Source organism: Strix aluco, chromosome Z (genome assembly GCF_031877795.1).
Source record: "Strix aluco isolate bStrAlu1 chromosome Z, bStrAlu1.hap1, whole genome shotgun sequence".
Classification (NCBI taxonomy): Eukaryota; Metazoa; Chordata; class Aves; order Strigiformes; family Strigidae; genus Strix; species Strix aluco.
The window spans coordinates 96,510,608-96,530,789 of NC_133971.1; the positions used below are offsets into that span (position 1 = coordinate 96,510,608).

The following is a 20,182-nucleotide window of genomic DNA, read 5'->3' on the forward strand; positions in this document are numbered from 1 at the left end:
AGCAGTCTGTTAGAAGATCTCCTGGTGCTGGACTCTGCAGGCTGTGCCGCAGACCCTCTGCAGGAGTTGCTGCCAGATGGGGCCGGTGGAGGGCAGCGAGCCCTGCGGCAGTGCGGGAAGGGGCGCCCGGAGATCCTCCGACCCAGCCCCGGCTCTACGCTGGGCAGTGTCAGAGCAGGTTGTGTGGGGCTGTCCCCCATCCAGGGTCACCAGCCTCCACCGGTGAGGGCTCCACAGCCTCTGGGCCCCATCCCAGTCCTTAACCGCCCAGGGATGTGCAAAACGTGTCCTTTTATTTAGGCTGGATTTCCCTTGTTTCAGCTTGTGGTGGTCACTTCCCAGCCCTGTGCCGCAGGGCTGTGGCGGAGGCTCTGGGTCATCCCCGTGGCAGGCTCTCAGGTGGGCAGAGCTTCAGCCCCTTTGCCCTCTCTCCTCCAGGCTGGACAAACCCACCTCCCTCAGCCTCTCCTGCTGCTTCTACCTCCAGCACCCTGTGCCCAGGGCACCCTCTGACATGAGTAAATACATTTATTTTTCCCCCCAGTCTTTCTGAAACAGTAACGAAGCACTGGCTCAGGTCAGACATTCAGTGGGCTGTTGAGCTGCTGGTGACGTGGTTTCTGATGTCCCAAAGTCATTGCAGTGTAACCAGCTCTTCCCTCTGGCAAAGGCTTATCTCTGCCACGCGTCCTCGCGCCGAGCAGCATGTCGCAGGTCTGTGTTGGAAAGGCCAGGACCGACAGCTGCTGGCCGAGCGCGTGGAAGGGCCGTGTCCCTCCCCAGGGGAAGGCACCCGAGACCCCGCTGTGCCGGGCTGCAGAGGGAAGCGGAGCGTCTGTCTGGGCTGTCCTGCGTCGCCCCTGCAGGACACTGCCAGAGCATCTTCTGGACAGATGTTCTGGTTGCACTGACTTTCCTTCACGTGATGTGTGCAATTCCTGCGGGTGGTGTTGGTGGTGCGATTGCGGGGTGAATTCCCAGTCTCCTGTATTGCCAAACAGACCTCTTTGAAAATTTCTTATTCTTTGTTAGAGTTCTTATGAGTGTTTTATTTGACTATGTTAATCATCAGACTCCTGCAGACTTTCTTCTCTCTCCGCCCTAGAAAACAAATTATCTCCTTTCTGTTTTGGTAAAATATACAGTAATTAAAATAATTTTCTTTCAGGCAACACATAGACGCGTGTGTATACAGATGCTTTGCATTCACCTGATTTAGTATAATGCTTTCATTTAGCCAGGAAAATCTGGAGAATATCTGATAGACTCCAGTCACAGAACACCAGAGAAATTGGTGAAGCTCTCCAAAATGCATGAATCCAGTTTCTGATCAAATTTTGGGATTACAGCCTGTATTTCATCCTTTTTACTTTTACAGTTTTTCAGGCTTGCTATGAACCAAGTTTCAAACAAGGTCTTTTTGTAGTAAATTAATACACTGAGCACTGAAATTGTAGAATAAGTTTTAGTGCCAGCAATGTTTGCTAATCTTCCTAAAATTGCTTTCAGATATGTATTTTGGGTCTGTTAGCAGTGCATATTGCTTTTTGACATATTTGCTTATTTTTCCTCCACGGCTCGAATCAGGATGAATAGGAATACATCACGTTATACCCACAATTTACCATGTTGTTAGTTAACCAGTAATCTTCTGTGGTACTGTTCTATTAGTATGCCTAAAGCTACAACTGCTGAATGCATTGGGATGTATTGCAGTAAATGTAATAATTTAGCATTAATACTTCATGATTGGAAGCTGTAATTATTCACGTTACAATCATACTTGATCTCTGGTTTGAATAGAGGAGACAAATGAAACTATTTTTAAAAAAACAGTGTAGTTTTCCTGCTTTTTCCAGCAAAGCCCATTTAAGAAATTCCTCGCCCTGTTCCTCAGCAGCCCCCCAGGTCGTTCCCCAGGTGAGGCAGCCAGTGGTGCAGTTTTGGGCTGCAGGTGTGTGATACGCTGGGTCGCTGCAGTTATCTGGGTTAGAAATGAGCCTCTGATCACTGTTTATTGTTGGATTACATTTTTATTGAATGCATGTTATGTCATTAAACAGTGCAGCCACGATAAAGCTGACTGTTTATGGTCTAAAATCATTACATGTCTGACAAGAATATAGATTGTGGTTACATAAACAGGCTTGTGTGATCAGTTGGCAACTAATTGGGCTACTGGAATGAATACAACTAAACCTCCCCTATTTGATACGGATCTTCTCTTGTATGTTTTGTATGCATAATCAGCCTTTCAAAAATGACAAAAAGTTTAGTAGGTATTTGAGATTTACCTGTCTTAAAAAAAAAAGCTAAGCTGATAACCAGCACCACACTTGTGAATGTACATTTTCTGTGCATAAACCAGTAAGATACCAGGTTTTTTAGTTATGCACAGCCACTTCCCAGACTTATCACTAAGGAAGTGTGAATATTAATCTGTGACATGATAATAGTCAACACTGGCTTTGTCAGTCACAGCTGTCAAAGTCCTCAGAGTATAAAGAAAGAAGATAAGAGAATTTTCATAAAATGAGCTTTAAACCAATGGTGTCTAGACTGCCCTGCATGCACAGGAAGCAGTTGCTTCTCTGAAACATCGATATCTTGACATTTCATCTATCAGAATATGTGTATGAAAACAGCAATTCAACAAAGTTTGTTAGTAAATGTGACTGGTTTAACAAGATTCGATGGCAAAGTACACTTGATGATTTACTGGAGAGAGGACAGGGTCAGACAAGACTGTCAGGGAGACCCTCCCGTTGAGTCACGAGGTTCAGAAAGGACCCCCCTGCCTTCTGAGCTCCTTCTCAGAAGGGAGTTTAGATGCGGCTGGATCCAGACTTAGTCCCAGACTTGGACAGTGGTTTATGTCTAAAGGATTACATGTGCACAATCAATCCTTTATACCACTTAGCATGCTAAAATTTTAAATCCTATGAGTCACTTAGAAAGAATCTGTTGCAGCAAGGACTTTCTCAGCCTCGAGGAGTAACCTTGCGAGGCGTCCCTGCTTGCGGGGAGATGCTGGCGTGCAGCCCGCTGCCGTGCAGGAGAGCTCAGCGGGCCCCGGGCTGTCCACTATTTCTGGAGCGAGATACTTGGCTTAGAGTTGTACAGATGCTAGTTTCTTTCAGAGGGGGCTGGAGTGGGACATTGCCGAGCGCTGTGGTTAGGTGGGTACTGCTCAGGTTAGCCCCTGGCTATCCCCCGAGCCCCCTGCGACCCCACTGGTGGTTATCACTTGGGCAGGGTGATGGGGAATAGAGGTCGGGTTGGGGGCGGGGGGCACGCCGCCACACTTAGCTCTTGTCTGGTTTCCAGCACACGGGCTGGGTCCTCGCGGACGGTGCGCTGTCAGCAGCCTGTCCCTTGTGCCGTGTTGGGAAAGATGTTACTGAAGGCTTGTTTTCAATGTGGTTCAATGAAATGGTAGAATCTTTAAAGTTGCTTTTCGAAGCGTGTAAAATGGCAGGGATAAAATACAGGTTGATAATGAGCATAATGTGAGTTAAAAGGGCATCATTTTCTTACGACGTTTGACTTTTTCCGCTTAGCTGTTGAATAGTCCATTCTTAGGAACTTCTAAAACTGACTGTTGGCTCTTGGAGAGGATCTTAAGGAAGTTGCTTGAAATACATTAATCTGAGCTTTAGTCCTCCTTTTCATGAAATGTCTGGATCTCCAGCACTGGTTATGACTCTCAGATGAGTTTCTGATGAAATGCTCTCGTACCATGGTCTAAATGAGGACATTTAATCCCTTTCCGCCAGGAGCTGCACACTTCTCACCAGCCCATACACACATCTGCCTGGTCTTTTTAATTGTACTGCGTCCAAAGGTTGCTTGGCATGAGCCTGTGTGCGATGCAAGTGCCCAAGCCTGCGTAATGCCACACGTGCAGCTGAGGGCGGGGCTCCTCGTTAGGTCAGCGGTGTTAATTGCTGGCCAGCGTGAGCAGCTGCAATGAGGAAGCGGGTGCTGGTCTGCTGAGCACCGAGCGGGTGGGGGTCCCTGAGTCACCACTGGCTGGCTCAGGCGTGGCTCTGCGTGGAACGAGGTCTCTGATCGCTGAGCTCTGCCTGGTTGCTCCCAGCGACGTTCTGGTCTGCTGCAGCAGGCACAGGCCGGGCCTTGAGCTGTACGTCCAGCTCAAGCTCAGGTCAAAGCTCTCCTGCTCCTGCAAGTATTTCAGAATATCATTAATCAAACTAATATTGCTGCTGAATTTGGGGGGGCGGGGTGTGGATGTGTGCATTGGTTGTATTGCCTTCGCAGAAACATAGGTGAGTTCAAGTTTTGTTCTGCTGAACATCTTCCTCCTTTTGCAGAAGAGGAATGAGTGATCATCAGAAAGTGGATTGATTTCCTCCATGAGGGAAGAGCATCTTTCAGAGATTCTCTTCTCATACTGCCGTCCACTGTGAAAAACTATATATAAGCCTGATCTTAGGAGCTGTTGAAATGCAGGATCATGATCCTAAGTCCCGGTGAATGTAAAAAGACCCCAAACCAACAGCATATCAAACCCATACAAACCAAACCAAAACCTGCCTCTAAGCGGCTAACAAAATTGTAATGCGTTTTGTAAGCACATCAATGATCTCCTCTTGACTGGTAAAACAACATTCCCATTTCCAAACTGTTACTTTGTTGTTGGGTTTGTCTTGCAAACAAAGTGTGTGAGTCTTAAGTCTGGTCAAATGCCAAAGATAATTAAAATTTTGGTCATGGAAAGCAAGATACCCATGTGTAAGCATAGAGGTGTGTATAGTTCCTTGGATTTTTGTATATATAATGACATATTCCTGTATGCATAGGAAATCACCCTGTCGGACAGGTGGCGGGTGAACAGGTGCCTGCCTTGACCTGCAAAAAGGCCGTGAAACAGCACTGAAATCACACTTGTCCTAGTTAGGATTAGGACCTGATGGCTTGCGATGATGCAGCGCTGCTCAGGGCATCCCCTGGCTCTGCCCTGCACGCAGAGGGTTCGTAACACTCGCTCCATCTGGCCTTATTTAAAAGAGTCTTAAGATACTCCAGGAGTTTGTTGGGTACGTCCCAGGACGGTCATTCCAGTGTACAATAGCTAATTACAAAAGAATCATGCTAAGAGTTTGTGCGTTTTTTTCTGGACGTAAACCCAGGGATATTTGTGAAGGCTTAAGCAGACCTTATTACTATGTGGTTTTCCCTGGATGGTTTGCAATAAATAAATCTTGCTATGTTCACCAGTCTGGTGAACTTCAGTGTGGTTTTGATTCTCAGAACAGTAGCGGTCGTAGTGGTGTGGTGATATTGTGAATGTTCAGATTCCATTTAAACGATTAACAGTAGAGTTACTAGGAAGTACTTTGGACCTGGTGCCATCCTGGGTGATGCTGGAAGCTCTTTCAAATGGCGAGGTGGAGCAGAGCACAGCTCCAGCTCCCCGGGTGAGCATTCCTAGCAGTAGCAAGAGCTGCCATTTTTCAGAACAGCTTCTGGCTGCATGCAGATAGAAGTTGCCCTTTGTCCAGCAGGCCAGCGTATATCTCCTTGGAGCCCTGCACATGTCATTGCCTACAAATAAAACCTGAGCTTAATGTTTTCCTACCTGCCTGATTCTTAACCACAGTAGTTGTAAACCTGTTCTCCTACCTGCCTGATTCCTAACCACAATTGCTTTGAGGCTGTTTTGCTGGGAATTCTGCTTTTATCTGTTTCTAAATCATCTCTAACTTGTCATTTGTAGTAGTATTATTATTTAAATCTGAAAACACTGCCTTCCGCTTTGTGTCCCAGTCTAGTTTGCTGTTTATCCACAAACTTTGAGGTGGAGGTGATACAAACTGGGAGGAGAGGTTGATGCACCAGAGGGTTGTGTGGCTGTTCAGAGGGACCTGGACAAGCTGGAGACAGGGACTAGCAGGAACCTCGTGGAGTTCAGCAAAGGGCAACGCGCGTCCTGCACCTGGGCAGGGGTGACCCTGTGCTCCAGGGCCCGACCAGCTGGAGAGCAGCTCTGTAGAGAAGGTTCTCTGGGTCCTGGTGGGCCGCGTGTTGAGGACGAGCCAGGAGAGGTGGCCGGTGGGCTCCTGGGCTGCACGAGGCCTCACGGAGGCCTTTGATAAATCGCTGGGGTTTTATGAGAACGGGTAGCCTAAAATACACTGACACCTGGATCTGTGTGGCATTTTGCATAGGAAAAACAAAGAGGATTGTATTAAGTGTAATTCATGATTTTTCACTTTTTAAAAGTTTGGATTTTAAGGGCCTGGTGGTTTTCATCGTATCAAAAAACAGCACTTCAGGATGTTTAGTGGGTTTTTTTAAAAAAAATCAACTGTATCAGAGGTTGGCTTAGCAAAAGGTAAAAACCTCCCTGTCCTGCTAGAAAAGACGCTTTCAAAACAAGTCCATTGTGCCCTTCTGTGACTTCTTACTGCAGGCTCTTAATTGGGAATGTAGACCATGCTTCGTTATTGGGCAAAGCTGTTAGACATTCACTGGGGAATTGGATTTTTTTGTGTTTCTCTTTTGACTAATAAGTTTTGAAGTACTACTCTCTTCTGTGTGCTGGAAAGTAATAGATCTGTCCAGACACTGACCCGAGGATAATGAATATCTGAAATTAAACCAGCTGGCCTTGTTTCACTCTCTGACTGGCAAAGGTTTTACGATGTTGGGGCCAGTGTAATGTAATCATCCTGCATGTGAAAACACCATTCCTTTATTTGATGGTAGTTCATACTTGAAGGGCTATTTTTGCACGCCAGGAAGTTAGATACTTGCTTAAATAAAAGCTTGAGGTTTTAACAAATCAGCTGAGTTTCTGTACCCCTAAGGGAAGGAAAAGAAGTTACTGTCAGATTTTTCCTTTTTGAATTTAAACCTGCATTAAATTTTCAGTTTGGATGCAGATGATCTTGGTGCTAGCTAGAACGGGGTTGGGTGGTTTTGGTTTTGTTTGGTTTTGGTTTGTTTTTTGGTTTTGTTTGTTTGGGTTTTTTTCCTCTTTTTCCTTGAAAACTAAGTCTGTATAGGAGAGTCACTTCCAGGTCACAGACTTCTGCGAATGCACCAGTAACTCCTAGTCAAAGCTTTGTTCATATTTTTAACAGCAACATGTAACAAACGCTTTTCCTGTTCTTTGCTACCACCAAAGATTAAGTATTTCTCTTGGCTTGTCCAGGAAAAAGCAGTTGGAGGTTTTTTGCATAAAGAGAATTTCCTGTACCATAAATTTATGATGTATACAGATGATTCAGCAAACATACCCTCCTTTCTCATGCTACACTTTTTTCCTTTGACATACTTGCCACAGGATTTTGCTAAATTAAGCAGATAGGAGCGATGGTTGTGGGTTTTTTGGCAGACTTGTTGCTGTTGCAGGCTCCTCGGGGGTAGTCCTCCGTGTAGTATGAGCGACAGGAGTAGGTATTTAGACCAGTGTCTGCCTGCTCAGGTGGAGAGCTGAGTACCTGCTGAGTCAGCCTGGAGCAGAGGCAAGCGAAGGGCAAGCAGTGAGCGGTCACAGCCCCCTTGGTAGAGGTGCTGTCTCTGAGCGCTGGGGAGCTCGAGGCTGTGCAGCAAGACTCATGGAACTAACCTCACTTAATTTGATTGGCATGTGTCATCCTGTTGGATAAGAATTTTTTTCTGTGCTGGCGCAGCTGGATCTAGAAGACATCTGTGCACAGCCTGCGTGAGACTGCTGGAGAGTTTAATGAATTAGGTTGTGCAGAAAACAACGTGTCGGTTAGATGAATTCCTGTAGTGAGTGATATAAATAGGTCTAAATGTTAAATAAGGAGAATAAAGTCCTGTGCAGTACAGCAAGTCCATTAATTTAAAGTTCTCCTGGATTCTCTTAGGTATTTCTACAGACCACAGGTGACCTGGTTCTATGTGCTTGCTAAAATTGCTCACGTATATCTGGCTGCATGGAGTTCAACTGATTTTTTATAAAAATAGATGGCAATTCACCTGGAATACTTTTTTTAAAACATGCAGTAAGAATATCTTGTAAGCAGATTTTTCATGAGGCCAGTACTGTGATCTGAGCCTGTTTCTTGGTAGCGTGCTTTCAGCGTTGGACCGGGAGCTCCGAGTCCTGTTGCTGATGCGCGTGTGCCTTTGATCTCCATACACTGCTCCCGATAAGTGTGTTTTTCACTTGATCACTTCACTTGTGTGCGCTGTTTTGTCCACATGCAAGAGCAGCATTGTGGTACTGTCCCTCTAAGAGAAACTGTGCCTTTCTGAAATTTTGCCTGGCGGTTTTTTCCCCCGGCTGCGTCAGTCTAGCCAAGGAAAACGTGAATACAGTGCCTCTTCCTAGAGGTCTGAAGTCCTAGAAGTAGGACTTGAATCATTGTTGTAAAACGTTTAATATATTTCTGTTGTGTGAGGTAAAGATTCCCACAGTTTGGAGACCTGTGCAGTTCTCTTAATGCGTACTGGTTTTTGCTTTATCTGGTGATGTGGTGGTTCTGGTGTCTATTAGTAAGATATTCAGCAAAAGGTAATTCAGTGCATTTTGTAGCATTGTGGGGTAATTGGAGCCTTTTAAGCAAAGCCTGACATGGCCTGTGGCTACACTGGGGGATCTTGGCTTTGTACAACCATCCTGTGAACTTAAACCCTTCGATTCTTCTGCCAGCCCTTCGGCCTCGCCCGTGGGGGCAGTGTGCCCCCAATGCCACCTCCCCCTGCTCCAGCACACCAACCAGTACATGCTTGGTCTGGTGTTCAAAAGAGCTGGTCCCCCTCGACTCCGGGCATTGCTGCGTGAAGATGAGAAGTCAGGTTTTGCTCAGCAGCAGAGTTCTGGCGTCCTCAGAACTTGGGTCTGTGTCGGGTTTTGCTGCCGTGCCGTGCAGGAAGTCCTCGCCTCGGCCGGAGACGTGCCCCTGAGCACCGCGAGTGCCGTGCTCTGCCGACTGACCGGCTGCGTGAGGCCGGCAGGGCCCTTCTGATCCAAACTGCACGGCATTCTTCCCTCCAAAAGCTGCTGGGTTTGGTTGCTCAGATTTTGAGATCTGCTTTAGACAAGATTTTTTTTTTTTTTTTTAAATATGTTGCATCATGCAGTGAGAGTTGAGAATTCTGCAGGGAAGAAAAGGCACAATTTGTTTCAGTCTCAGACTTTGTGAGGGGGAATGTGATGGACACTTGAAGGGAGGAAGATCTGAGCTGGGTTCCCGGGTTGCTTGTGAGGAAGCCACCTGAAATGAGATTTTAATTTCCGTGCTTGAGCCAGGTGGTTGTAATGTAGTGACCTTTACTCTAAGTTTTTTCCTGTGGTGAACTTTGCAGAGGAGAGTGGAGATGTTGTTCATACCCATAGTGCATGTTCTTGTTTTCATTGCAGAACTGAGATCTTATCAAAGGCTCTTTGCAAAATTGCCACTGAAAAATGTCAAGATTATTAAGATGCCACAAGAGTTATACTGAGACTTACGTTGTTGTGGCCTTCAGAAACTCCCTGTGATGCCCCCCGAGGTGGAACTGTTCCCTTTGGGTGCCTCTCTTCTCCCCATGTCTCCAGAAATCAAAGCGACTCCTTCCCCCTCCAGCTGCCCGCACTGCTGGGAGACAGCGAGGGTAGCGGTACCCCATGTGTCCGCTGACTCCTCGCTTGGCTCACGGCCTTTCCTCCAAACTGTGGTTGCTGTTGGGTTGTGTTGCCTTTACACGTAGGCAGAGATGTTAATGTGGAAGTGGAGCGTTTCTGGGGCGGGGCCGTTCTCGAGCAGGGATCGGAGGGGCTGGGCGATGGCGGGAGAGGGGTGAGCGCCGGATCTCGCCTGCCCACGCGCGGCGAGGGGGTTCGTGAGGGAGCCGCTCTCGCTCCCGAGAGGCCGTGGGTCCCCTCCTGGGTGGCCCTGGCGCTATGTGATGCAAGGTGGGCGGCTGCGTGTGGGAACAGAGGGTGATCTGGCTGGTGACTCTGTGATGTGCTGATGTGGAGTAGCTTCCTAGAGTACGGTTCCTTTCACTCGGCGGTAATGGGGGGTGATTTAATCCACCCACAAATCAAAGTAAGAATCAGCATGACTCTTCTTCAGTCTAACTTGTCTTCCGCATTTTCAACTGCTGAAAGGTTTAGGAGTAGCCTCACGTTAGGCTGGCTCTAGAAAACACTTCTACCCCTTTTTTTAAGTAGATGACAAATACTCTGTTTCCTTTTGAAAATGCAAATCCTAGTTGATTTTTCACAATAATTTGGAGAATTAAGAGCAGTTTGTTTGGGTGACTGTATGTTTTTATGATGTCCAGCACACCAGGGGCTCTGTGTGTGTTTTTTCATTCAGGATAACAAAAGTGTCAACAGTTAAAACATTGGGTTAAAGAGTTCTTGTCTTCTCCATTCTGATGTGTTTTGTAACCAAAACACCGAGTTAAAGATCTGTTGTCTTTTCCATTTTGTTATGTTTTGCAAACTTTCAGGTAAAATAAAAATAGAGACGAGGTGCTCAGCGGATGAAACCAGATTCACAGAGTCTCTGAGCGCAGGTAACTTTCCAGTGCGATCTGGTTTCTCTCCTTCCAGTCAGTGGAAATTTACCTCGCTGATGCCTATCTTGGTTTGAAATCAAAAATGTCTCTGCACAGAGAGAAGAAAAAAAAAAACCCAAAACAAAACCAAACCAACACTCCCCCGCCAAGGTTCAGCTTTCTTCAGGTGAAATCCTAGATTGCTGTCCTTTCACCTCGTTGCCTTGGTGATGGCCATTTATTGCCTCCGTCAGCGGCACTTCCGCGTTGGCCGGCCGTGAGCGGCGGCGGTGCCTCGCGGCCCGCGCTCGGCTGGGTGTCTGGCGCCAGGGCAGTTGGGCAGCGCTCGGTAAGTTCCGCTTCTGGCGCCGGCGTGAAGCCCCCGACAGGGTCTGGGCGCGCTCCTGCTGCTCAGGCGATGGCCGGCTGCTGGCTCCTGGCGCAAGTGCGGCCAAGGCTGGCTGGGCTTCGCTGCGACTCGGAAAATACGAAAGCAGATTTGTCCGTCTTGAGGGATTTGACTTAGGGATGGGTTTATACGCCTTTTGTGAGGTAGTTGTGGAGGAACACGTTAAATGTTTAATCTTCTCTGCTCTGCATGGCATCTGTTCAAATATTGGTTTCATTGATCCAAACGTTGCGCCTTTCACACTCGTCTGTTCGCTTAAAAAAGCCAAGCTTCTAATTTTATACCCGTATCGATTGTTATTTCAGTGCCGTTCTCTTAACGCGTACACTAAATACATCACGGGATTTTCTGTCCTGTAGGAAGTTGACATCTCCAGCTTTCCTTCTGATGCTGGACTGGGGATTGCTGTGCATTTCTTTTTATGTGTAGTTAGAACATACAGATGCGTATTCCAAAAGTTTTTTGGGTTGGTTTTTATTGCACACCGGTTTTGGTTTAGCTGGTGTGGACTAAACCACCTCTCCTGGATTATTCTTCGGAGGGCTGAGGCTGAGGGGTGGCGTTACATCCTCACCAGTGGGGAAGAAGCACACAGCTCAGGGCCCACGTTCTTTCCGTGTTGCTGCCATAACTCTTCCCTAGAGTAACTCTTACCTAAACTTCCCAGCTCCAGGGTTTTTATTAATCCAAGGGCAGGAGGAATTTTTAATAAGTTTGCTTTATATGGAATGCTTTAATAGGCATTAGAAATGACTCTGCTTTTCAGAGGACTTGGAGGAAGTGAATGTGGTGCTCTTTTAAAAATGAGTTAAAAAATGTGGATCATACACATAAATATACATACAGAAGCCTCCTGAATCCATAAATGCATCTGTATTCCCTTACCTGTTTTCTGAGGTGAATTGGGGTTTGTTCATTGTTGGTCACGTATGGTTTTTGCTGCATGATTGGCTTTCAGTTTCATAGCTTGGTTCCACCTAAATTAGCTAAGCCTTCTGAAATGGCAATGTGAACTACAGATGAGAAAACACAACCTGTATAAAGGTTATCCTTCAGCAGAGGAGAAAACTCTGTAACCTCTGACATTTTTCAGGGAGGCAAGAATACATAAACTTGATGTTAATCATTGGACAAAGCAGAAGTAAGTATGAATGTGGTTAGCGGTGGAACTCAACATTAATACCTAACCGGGCACTTTACGGCACCCCTGCTGAAGTGGGTGAGGTAGGTCAGGGTTGGAGGGGCGAGGACAGAGGGAGAGGAGGCATAAATAACTTTGACGAGCGAGGCTTCATAAATGTGAGCGTTTCACCGCTTCACCGCTAACAGCCACCCAGCAGCGGCCATCCCGGTGTGCACGCACGGCTTTGGGTTTCTAGTAGCAGTGCTGCAACATTTTTTGATCAAAGCCCTCTGAACAATGCAGTTTTAAATGCCAAGAGGTGTTCTGTGTTGGAGCTGAAGGAGCGGAGCGAGGGAGGAAGGCGATTTTGGGGTCAGAGCTGCGGTGGAGGAGGAGCACGGCCCGGGCCCTGGCAGCCGCAGCCTGGCGTCTCCACGAGACCCTTCCAGGCAGGGCTTCAAAATGATAGAAAAATTCCTCTGCGGGGTGAGATTAGCTGCTTTTTCAAACGGTGTATTTCAAAATGAAGCTTAGGATATGTGCTCTTCAAAATGAACAGGATTCAGTGGAGTACAAAAACGGCAGAGTTCAGTGTCCATCTCATCTAGTTTGCCATTTGTTAGTGGCTACACTAGTTGTTTCAGACAGTGCAGGAATTGCACAGAGTGTGGACACAGTGTCGTCTCACCACCAGATGAGTATTTCTCTTTGATACGTATTTTCAACTCTGAGCAGAACCAGAAGAGTGCCTTTTATATATCCACTTAGCAAGATTACAGAAGTGATTGAAAGGTGGATGCAGCAGATAAGTTGCTGCTGTTAACCGCTGTCAGCGTCATACCATTTAAATCATCTAAGCACCGGTTCTCTGTCATTACTAACTACAAAAGAGGAAGCAATCCAGGTCAAAAGTTCCCGCCTGTGCTATCAGGGAAATGGGGAGAGGAAAACATATCTTGTTGATTTCAAATATTCCCATATTCCTTCTGAATTTCAGTGCAGACGCTGTTGGACACGGTGTGACCGTGTAACCGGTGTGGTGGTCGCTGCCTGTCGATACAGAGCGAAGCTGTGAAAACACGCGGCGCTGAATAGCGACCTTGGAACACTGAGCACTAACTCTTTTTGGGTCGGTTAGGGCGGGTCAGGGCAGACTGCGGGCTCTGGACCGTTTCTGGAGCGTTCTTACGGAGTGCTGCTTCTTCCTTAGAGGGTGCTGGGAAGGGCAGCTCGAGCAGCAGGTGACTTCTGCACAGCTGAAGCCCCGCAGTAAGGACGGTGTTTCTGTCAGGTAGCCTCAGCCTCCCCAGCCTTGCCCTCCCTTACTGTACGCCACCGGCGTGTTCCCGCCCCCGGGGTGCTGCAAGGAGGGAATGTGGCTGCTGCTGGAAGGATGGGAGGTGTTAGGTGAGGGGGGCGCTGGCTGCTTGGGTGCACAGGGAGGGGGTTTCCCCCGGAGGTGTCCTGAGCCTGACCACCTTGGGCGCTGGTAAGCGATTGCCTCTTCACTCCAGGGGCTCAAAGGGATGTTAGATACAGCTGCCAGAAAATGCAAGTTTGTATTGGGAAAACTGCTCTGTGAGAATCTGTCAGGTGATTGATTACTCACGAAAGACTTACAGTCAGGATATTTACCTGCCCATAAGTTGTGCTCTGCTGGATTTGTGTGTATGAGGTGGTTGTCCAGACAGTTTAAGGTTGTCTTTCTGCTCAGTGGCATGTCAGTTCATGTGATACCTAAAGCCATTGATCTGTAAAGAACTCATGAATGCGGTATGGTCTTGTGGCATCTGTTTCATTTTTAGGATGTGCATGGGCTAATTAAGCAAGTGCTTTTTTCAAGTCCAACAGAAAAATCATCATGCTGTGGTGAGGGACCTATCCAGTGTCTCTTTGATGCCTGAGGAAGGGTATGTGTGGTGGTTCAGCAGGGGGGTGTTGGAGCAGGCCCTCCTTCCCACTCCTGGCTGGATTGGCTGGTCTCAGGTCAGCATGCTGGGCGACAGTAAAACCGTGTGTGTCCCTCCTGAGGAGCTTTGCTCCCACAGTTTGTGTGCCCAGTTCCCTGACCCAAGGCCCCGCAGAGTTGTGCTCGTGCCTGCCTCTCTTCTGATCAGCCCCGTTAGGCTGTTCTGTGTTCAGTTACTCGTTTTGCCTATGAGGACTCCAGCCATGTGTCCCTCCACGTACCCTTCGGCCTCGCTGCAGACCCCCTCTCCCAGGCGTGGGATCCCCCCAGGAACCACAGCTCTGCAGCACACCGCTTCTCCTTCATCATCCTCCCGATGGGTTTCCTTAGCCCCTTCTCTGCCCATGCCCGGGGTTTGCCTGCCCACCAAGCTCAGCTTTGCAGGACCTGGTCGGTTGGGGCCCGCAGGTGCTTACAGGTGGCCCTGGACTGGGCTGTGCTGGATTGCTGAACTCAGGTGCAGAGCGTGAGCAACAGCCCGAGGCTGACGAGAGGCGTTAGCCCTACTGACAAGCAGTCTTAATCGATAGGTAGCTAATTCTGGAGTGATGGTCAAGTCTTTGGCTTTTTTAGTCCTTATTTAATCTGGAGGATGTGTCCAGGTGACACAGAACTCAGGGAAGACATTCTCTGTGCTTGTACATGGGGACTTCCCCATCCCAGAAATCTAGTTATTTGGAGTAGAAAAAAAAGGCAAGTCAGCATTTCCTAAGATCAGCTGGATATTAATGAGTGCTGTAGAGTGAAGCCTCAAATTTCTGGTCTTGGTGCCGCCTCTATCTTTGCGTAGCTGTGCTGGCTTTTAAGCAGCCCCTCGACCTGCCCTTTATCTCTGGCTGTCTGTTCTTCCTCCTCTCCCCATGGCTTCTGTTGATGGGCCGTTTGTGGGCTCCCCCGGCTCCAGGTGTTGACCGAGGTTCAGAAGAACCTTGGTGGGAATGGAATAAACAGGAGGGGAGAGCTGTTTGAGTTGGCACTTCCCACTGAAAGAAATGTATGTGTAAACACGTCCTTAATCTCAACAAGTATAAGTGCTGCTTAACTAAAGATTAGCTCAGGCTCAAAGCTGGGAAGGGATCGCTTTATTTGGGGTTTGGATCCTCGGTCTTCTCACTCAGAATTCTTCTACACTTAGTGATCTTGGCTGCTCTCTGTCATTGTGCCCTGGGTATACAGGAAAAACCAACCAAAATCCTGATTTTCTTTCCTTGTACAGCCTTTGCAGAGCAGGGTGGGTGGAAACCTGTGTCAGGTAATTGATGCTGTTTGGAGTCTCTGCTATGCCTAGCCAAGCAATCCTTTATCAGATTTTTGGTGGACAATGAGGTGAGATTACCTCTCTTGCTGTGAAAATTTAACTCCTCTCTCTACCTAGACACAGTGTACTTGGAGATAAATGAAGAAATTGGGATGGAAAGAGCAAGCATAAGAATACGAAGCCCTTATTTTTTTTCAGCCCCTCGGTGTTGCCGTTCCCCCCAGGCAGCGTTCCCAGCCCAGGAGGCAGAGAGCAGAGGGATACAAATCCGAGGTGTCGGCCGGGGCACGGCCTGGGGAGGTGGGAGCTGCTGCTGGAACCCACCGCTGCCCGTGGGGATGCCTGAGCAAGCTCAGTTTGGGAACTCCTCATCTGTATCACTGAGGGGTTTGGGTAGTCGCAGGAGCTGTAATACTCTTTTATTGTGCTTTTTATGCATGTGCGTGCACAGGAATGCACCTGTGGCGTTATGCTGCTTGTGTGAATGCTTTTAGACAAAATGATACAGATAAGAGAAGTTCAGTGCATTACGAGAGGATTATTTTACAGACAAGCTGTCTGAACAGCTACTCATAGGGTTCAGAGTGCTATAGATCAAATGTCATGCTCTGCAGAAGAATTTTCCACCATCCAAGATTCACTTTGCTCCTTGTATACAATAGGTGTTATCAGAGTAAGTATCTTACTGTCAGAAGGAAAAAATTTGAGGGTAGTTAGGTGAGGCTTTGTTACTAATTGAGGTGTTTTAATTATTTCTTAAAATATTGCATGTATTTCATGCATATGGAAATTTGGACAAATATTTGCAAAAGCACTGTTTCTGCTTGGTAAAATGGAATATTTAGCAGAGGCTGAGAGCCTGCATGCAGGGGAGCAGGGTCATATCTTCTGGTGTGCTCAAATTAGGAAGTGAAACTTCAAATACGTTTTTGAGAATCTATCAGTTTATAGTCTGGAGCATCATCTTCTATGTCTGAACTAGGGATCCTCCAGGACCTGGACTTCCTCCTGCTCTGTGGTTTGTTTTTTAAATACTATTTTTTTGATTCAGTTAATATGCAGAGATGATTTTAGTGCAGAAATAAGATGCCACTCTAGCAAACTTGATCTTGGACTTTGTGTGAGGAAATCTGAGTAGCATTGATAATATAGTAACTGTCAGAAATCCCTCTCTGCTTGGTATTACAGCTTCTTATCCTCCAGTTCTCCTTCAGTAAGGTCAGAATAGTCTGCATTTCTGACTTTTTTTTTCCTATGTGGTCTCCTCTTAATAAAGGAATTTTCTTGATCACAATTTGCAAGTTCTTTGCCTTTTGTCTATTAAAACCGCTCTAAAAGACCAGGCATGTTGTATTGACATTAACAAATTGAAAAAAGTTGACATATGAAAACTAAATTCAGTGTCCACTAACGTAAGCCCATTGAATTGTTCTTTTTCCCATACTGTTTTGTTCACCTCTGGTGAGCTTTAGGCTCTTTTGGAAGGAATCCCGTCTGCTTAATTAGAAACCACTTTGGACGGTGTTAAGTGCTGCTGGAAAGAATACCCACAGACCAATTTTCAGAAAGGATTTAAATCCTCAAGCTTTTAATGCAGCACGGTTACTACACAGGGTGTGTGCCAGGATGAAACTCGCCCTGCAGACAGGTTCAGTGAGACTTTTGTTTTTCTTTCTCTGCAGTGATCTGTTTCCGACTCCTTCCAGAGGAATGGTATTAGACTGGACAGGCTCGGCTGGGCTTTGGGGGTGTTTCTGACCTTCCTAATAATCTCCAAAATCTCCGATACAGCTAACAAATCCATGTCTCGCTCTTAGCTATCTAAAGCAAATAGACTCGGTGTAGTATGGTCATGCCAGGATAAACCTGTGGGGAAATGTTATTGTTTTCTGAACAAGCTTCAAGGAACAGAGTCTCAAGTTACTGTAATTGAATCTTGTATCTTGCAGTTCTGGAAGGCTTATCAGAGGAGAGAAAGGGAGAACTGATACAGGTGACTGCAGAACCTGTTCCCGTAGGATCCTTTCCAGATTTTGTTTTGGTGGCCTCTTTATGTAGCAAAAATAAACTGGTCAAACAGGGTGAAAAAAATAAAGTAAAAAATACTGTTTATACCAGTGCTCCTCAGGAGCTTAACGTATGGGAGCAGTAAACTGAGCATCAGGTGGATGTCTGATAGGCATCTTCAGAAACTGCCATGCGTCACTGAAATTTGTTACGGTTCTGTATACACCAAGGCGGTGAGACAGGTTTGAAAAATGTAATTTGAAGGAACCTTGCACCTTTTTTTTTTTTTTAAACCACAGACATCTCTCTTACCAAGAGATATTAGCATTATTGGGCAAAAATGTTACGAATATTTTCCCTTGTGTTTGAAGAAACAGCTTCAGAGTCTAAGCAGAATGAATTTCTGTGGAGTATGGATCATGGAGGATTTGAAATGGCCCGGTTCAGCAAATTGTCTTCTACTTTTATTACTATTATTTTTACATTATTATTACTATGACATAATTACTGTTATCTACTCTTATTCTGGTTTTACTTACTCCTAGCAGACTCCTGCTCTCTGAAGGCTGAGAGATCATTCACAGCTTAAGCTCTTATTAACTGCTGATCTTCAAAATTAATTACAGAATAAACATTAAACCTGTTTTCTTTTTTATTGACAGGAGGAGTCTCGTATCCTCAGGGTAAAGGTGGTTTCTGGCATTGATCTAGCGAAAAAAGACATCTTCGGAGCCAGGTGGGTGTTCTGCATTGGCTGTTTTATGTGTATAAACAGAATAAACTTAGCAGAGCGAGGACGCTCTGTAATTGATTGCTCATAAACGTGCCGAGAGTTCCTGTTACTTGATTACAACCAATGCAAATTACGGGCTGTGTGTTGGCAAGAAAGCCGTTAATCAGAGCCGTGGCCGTTCACGCCCTCTCCCGCCGTAGGGAGCTGTTCCCGAGTTCACCGTCTGCCGTAGCTCTGCGAGGAGCGGCTCAGCCTTGGGCCGGGTCTGGCCCTGCTGAGCACGACTCCAGCTGTCCCCACCTATGCCCCATGTAATGCAGGAAGGACCCAAAGCCAGCGGCACCTCTCTCTGTCTGGTTTTGTGAAGCTCTGCTTTCCCTGCTGGGCCAGGCGCCGGGAGTCTGGCTTGGTAGCCAGCCTGCGAATTGTCCGAGTGCCACTGCTGCAGTTCCGAAGGGTGGCACCTGTTTCAGAGAAAGGCAATCAGAGCATTTTCTCCTGTTCAGCCCGTGCCACGAGGAGGCTAGCACGAAGTACTAATGTAGGAAAGGGTTCAGAGTGAACTGTGCTGGCTTAGTGCGTTTCTGTTAGGCTGGAGCAAGTCCAGGCTTTCATTCCAGTTGAGCCTTGAACCAGCTTGAATGTTAAACTGGGGACCTGAGAGGGAAGAGAGAAGATTTGGTCTTTGTGTGATTGCTTCCCTGTTCATCTGGGCATCAAAAGATGGGGTGAACAGACCATCGTTTGCACTGGTCTTTGGCCAAAGTTACAATTGTTAAACAAGAAAACTGGTTTTAAATGGTCTAATGGAAAGATACAGGTACAGCCACTTTGTATGTTCTCAAGTCTTTTGTTTTGAAAGAATTAGTCACAGGTGTAGGAATAGCTTTTTGCCAAGTCTAGGCTTGCTGTGCAAGGACGTAAAGAATCAAATCAGGTAGCAATTGGGGGAGAAGCTGGTTCTGAAGCCAAAATGAACCAGAAAGTGTTAAATTTTTTTTTTTCTGAAGGTTAATTCATGTTTGATGTTCTTGCTATCTCAAGCCTAAGTGTGAGAAAATTCTTTACTGCAAATGCTCCAATCTACTTAGAAGTTTTTTGCCAGTTTGAAATCGGTGGTATCCAGTTTAGCTTTTATTGAAATGACTAATTTCTTAATGTATAAATGAGCCTGTCTGTGGATTTCCCTGTATTTCTTCAGTGATGCTTACAAATGTTCATTAGCTTGCATATCTAGCTTGGGACTACACGAAAGTAGCAATCAAAAGTTTAATCAACTTTATTTTTTTTGGTGAAATTTGCAACAAATGTTTCTTTGGTAGCTGCGGGCAGAATATGGTAAGACAAAGCTTTTTGATTTTCTTTCCCCAAATTTGCTATGTTGAAGAACAGCTTTTGGTGGTGGCCATAAGCAGCAAAAGCAGCAGCTGGCAGGTAGCTGGGCCGGCGGGGGCGCCGCTGGCAGGGCCACGCGGTTGGTGCTGGGATGCTGCAGTGCGGAAATGAAAGAGAGGAGGAGCGGGTTCTAAAGGGATGGGGCTGAGGTACAGAGAAAACCAAGTTTCATTTGCAAATACTAATGCTCGAATCGCCATATTTATGTGCTAGCTTTGCTTTTTCTAGATCTTGTTTAATTTGGCCTTTTCATACAATTGCAGCTTTTTGATGTACTTGATATATTTAATTGGCTGGGTTTTGTTACTGCATTATTTTCAGATCTTTAAATTTTACCCCTTCTTTTAAGAAAAGCAAAGCTAGTCATTGGAATATTGAATCTGCTCATTAAGATGAACTTTATATAAATATTGAAGTGCTGTGGCAAATTCGCAGAGGTAATCTGAGAAGCGGGACTCTTCTGTTCATTTGATTCATTAAAGGATACACTGGAAACTTTGCGCTGAATCCCTGGCATTGTAGTATCTCTTTCAGCCATACTTCTCACAGAACTTTTGCAAATATTTAAGATTCCGTGTTCCAAGGAACTGCTAAATTTGCTTAGGAATCGATAGATTGTAAAAAAGATCTTTTATCTTTCAAAATGCATGAAATTAAGTGAAATTTGAACTGAGTTCTATTGATGTGGCCCTTAAATATTTAAATAAATTGGTCTCAAGTCAGTAGAATTTCCATAAAACCACAGAGTTAAAAACATATTCCCAACTAATGTTTTTAACTTTGTTTTAAACAGTTCTTTT

General features: G+C 46.1%; 1 protein-coding gene across 3 annotated transcripts in view; it reads left to right on the top strand.

Annotated features, from left to right (window-relative positions):
* Positions 1–20,182, top strand: part of LOC141918909 (E3 ubiquitin-protein ligase NEDD4-like) — a 173,642-nt gene that overhangs the window by 21,768 nt on the left and 131,692 nt on the right. For 2 of the 3 annotated variants that reach the window (XM_074813860.1, XM_074813862.1), the window contains exon 2: positions 17,917–17,990. In XM_074813860.1, coding sequence (XP_074669961.1) covers positions 17,917–17,990 — 74 coding nt within the window. Of the gene's footprint in view, positions 1–12,355; positions 12,507–17,916; positions 17,991–20,182 lie in introns of those variants that run through there. The other variant, XM_074813861.1, reaches the window with a different exon arrangement.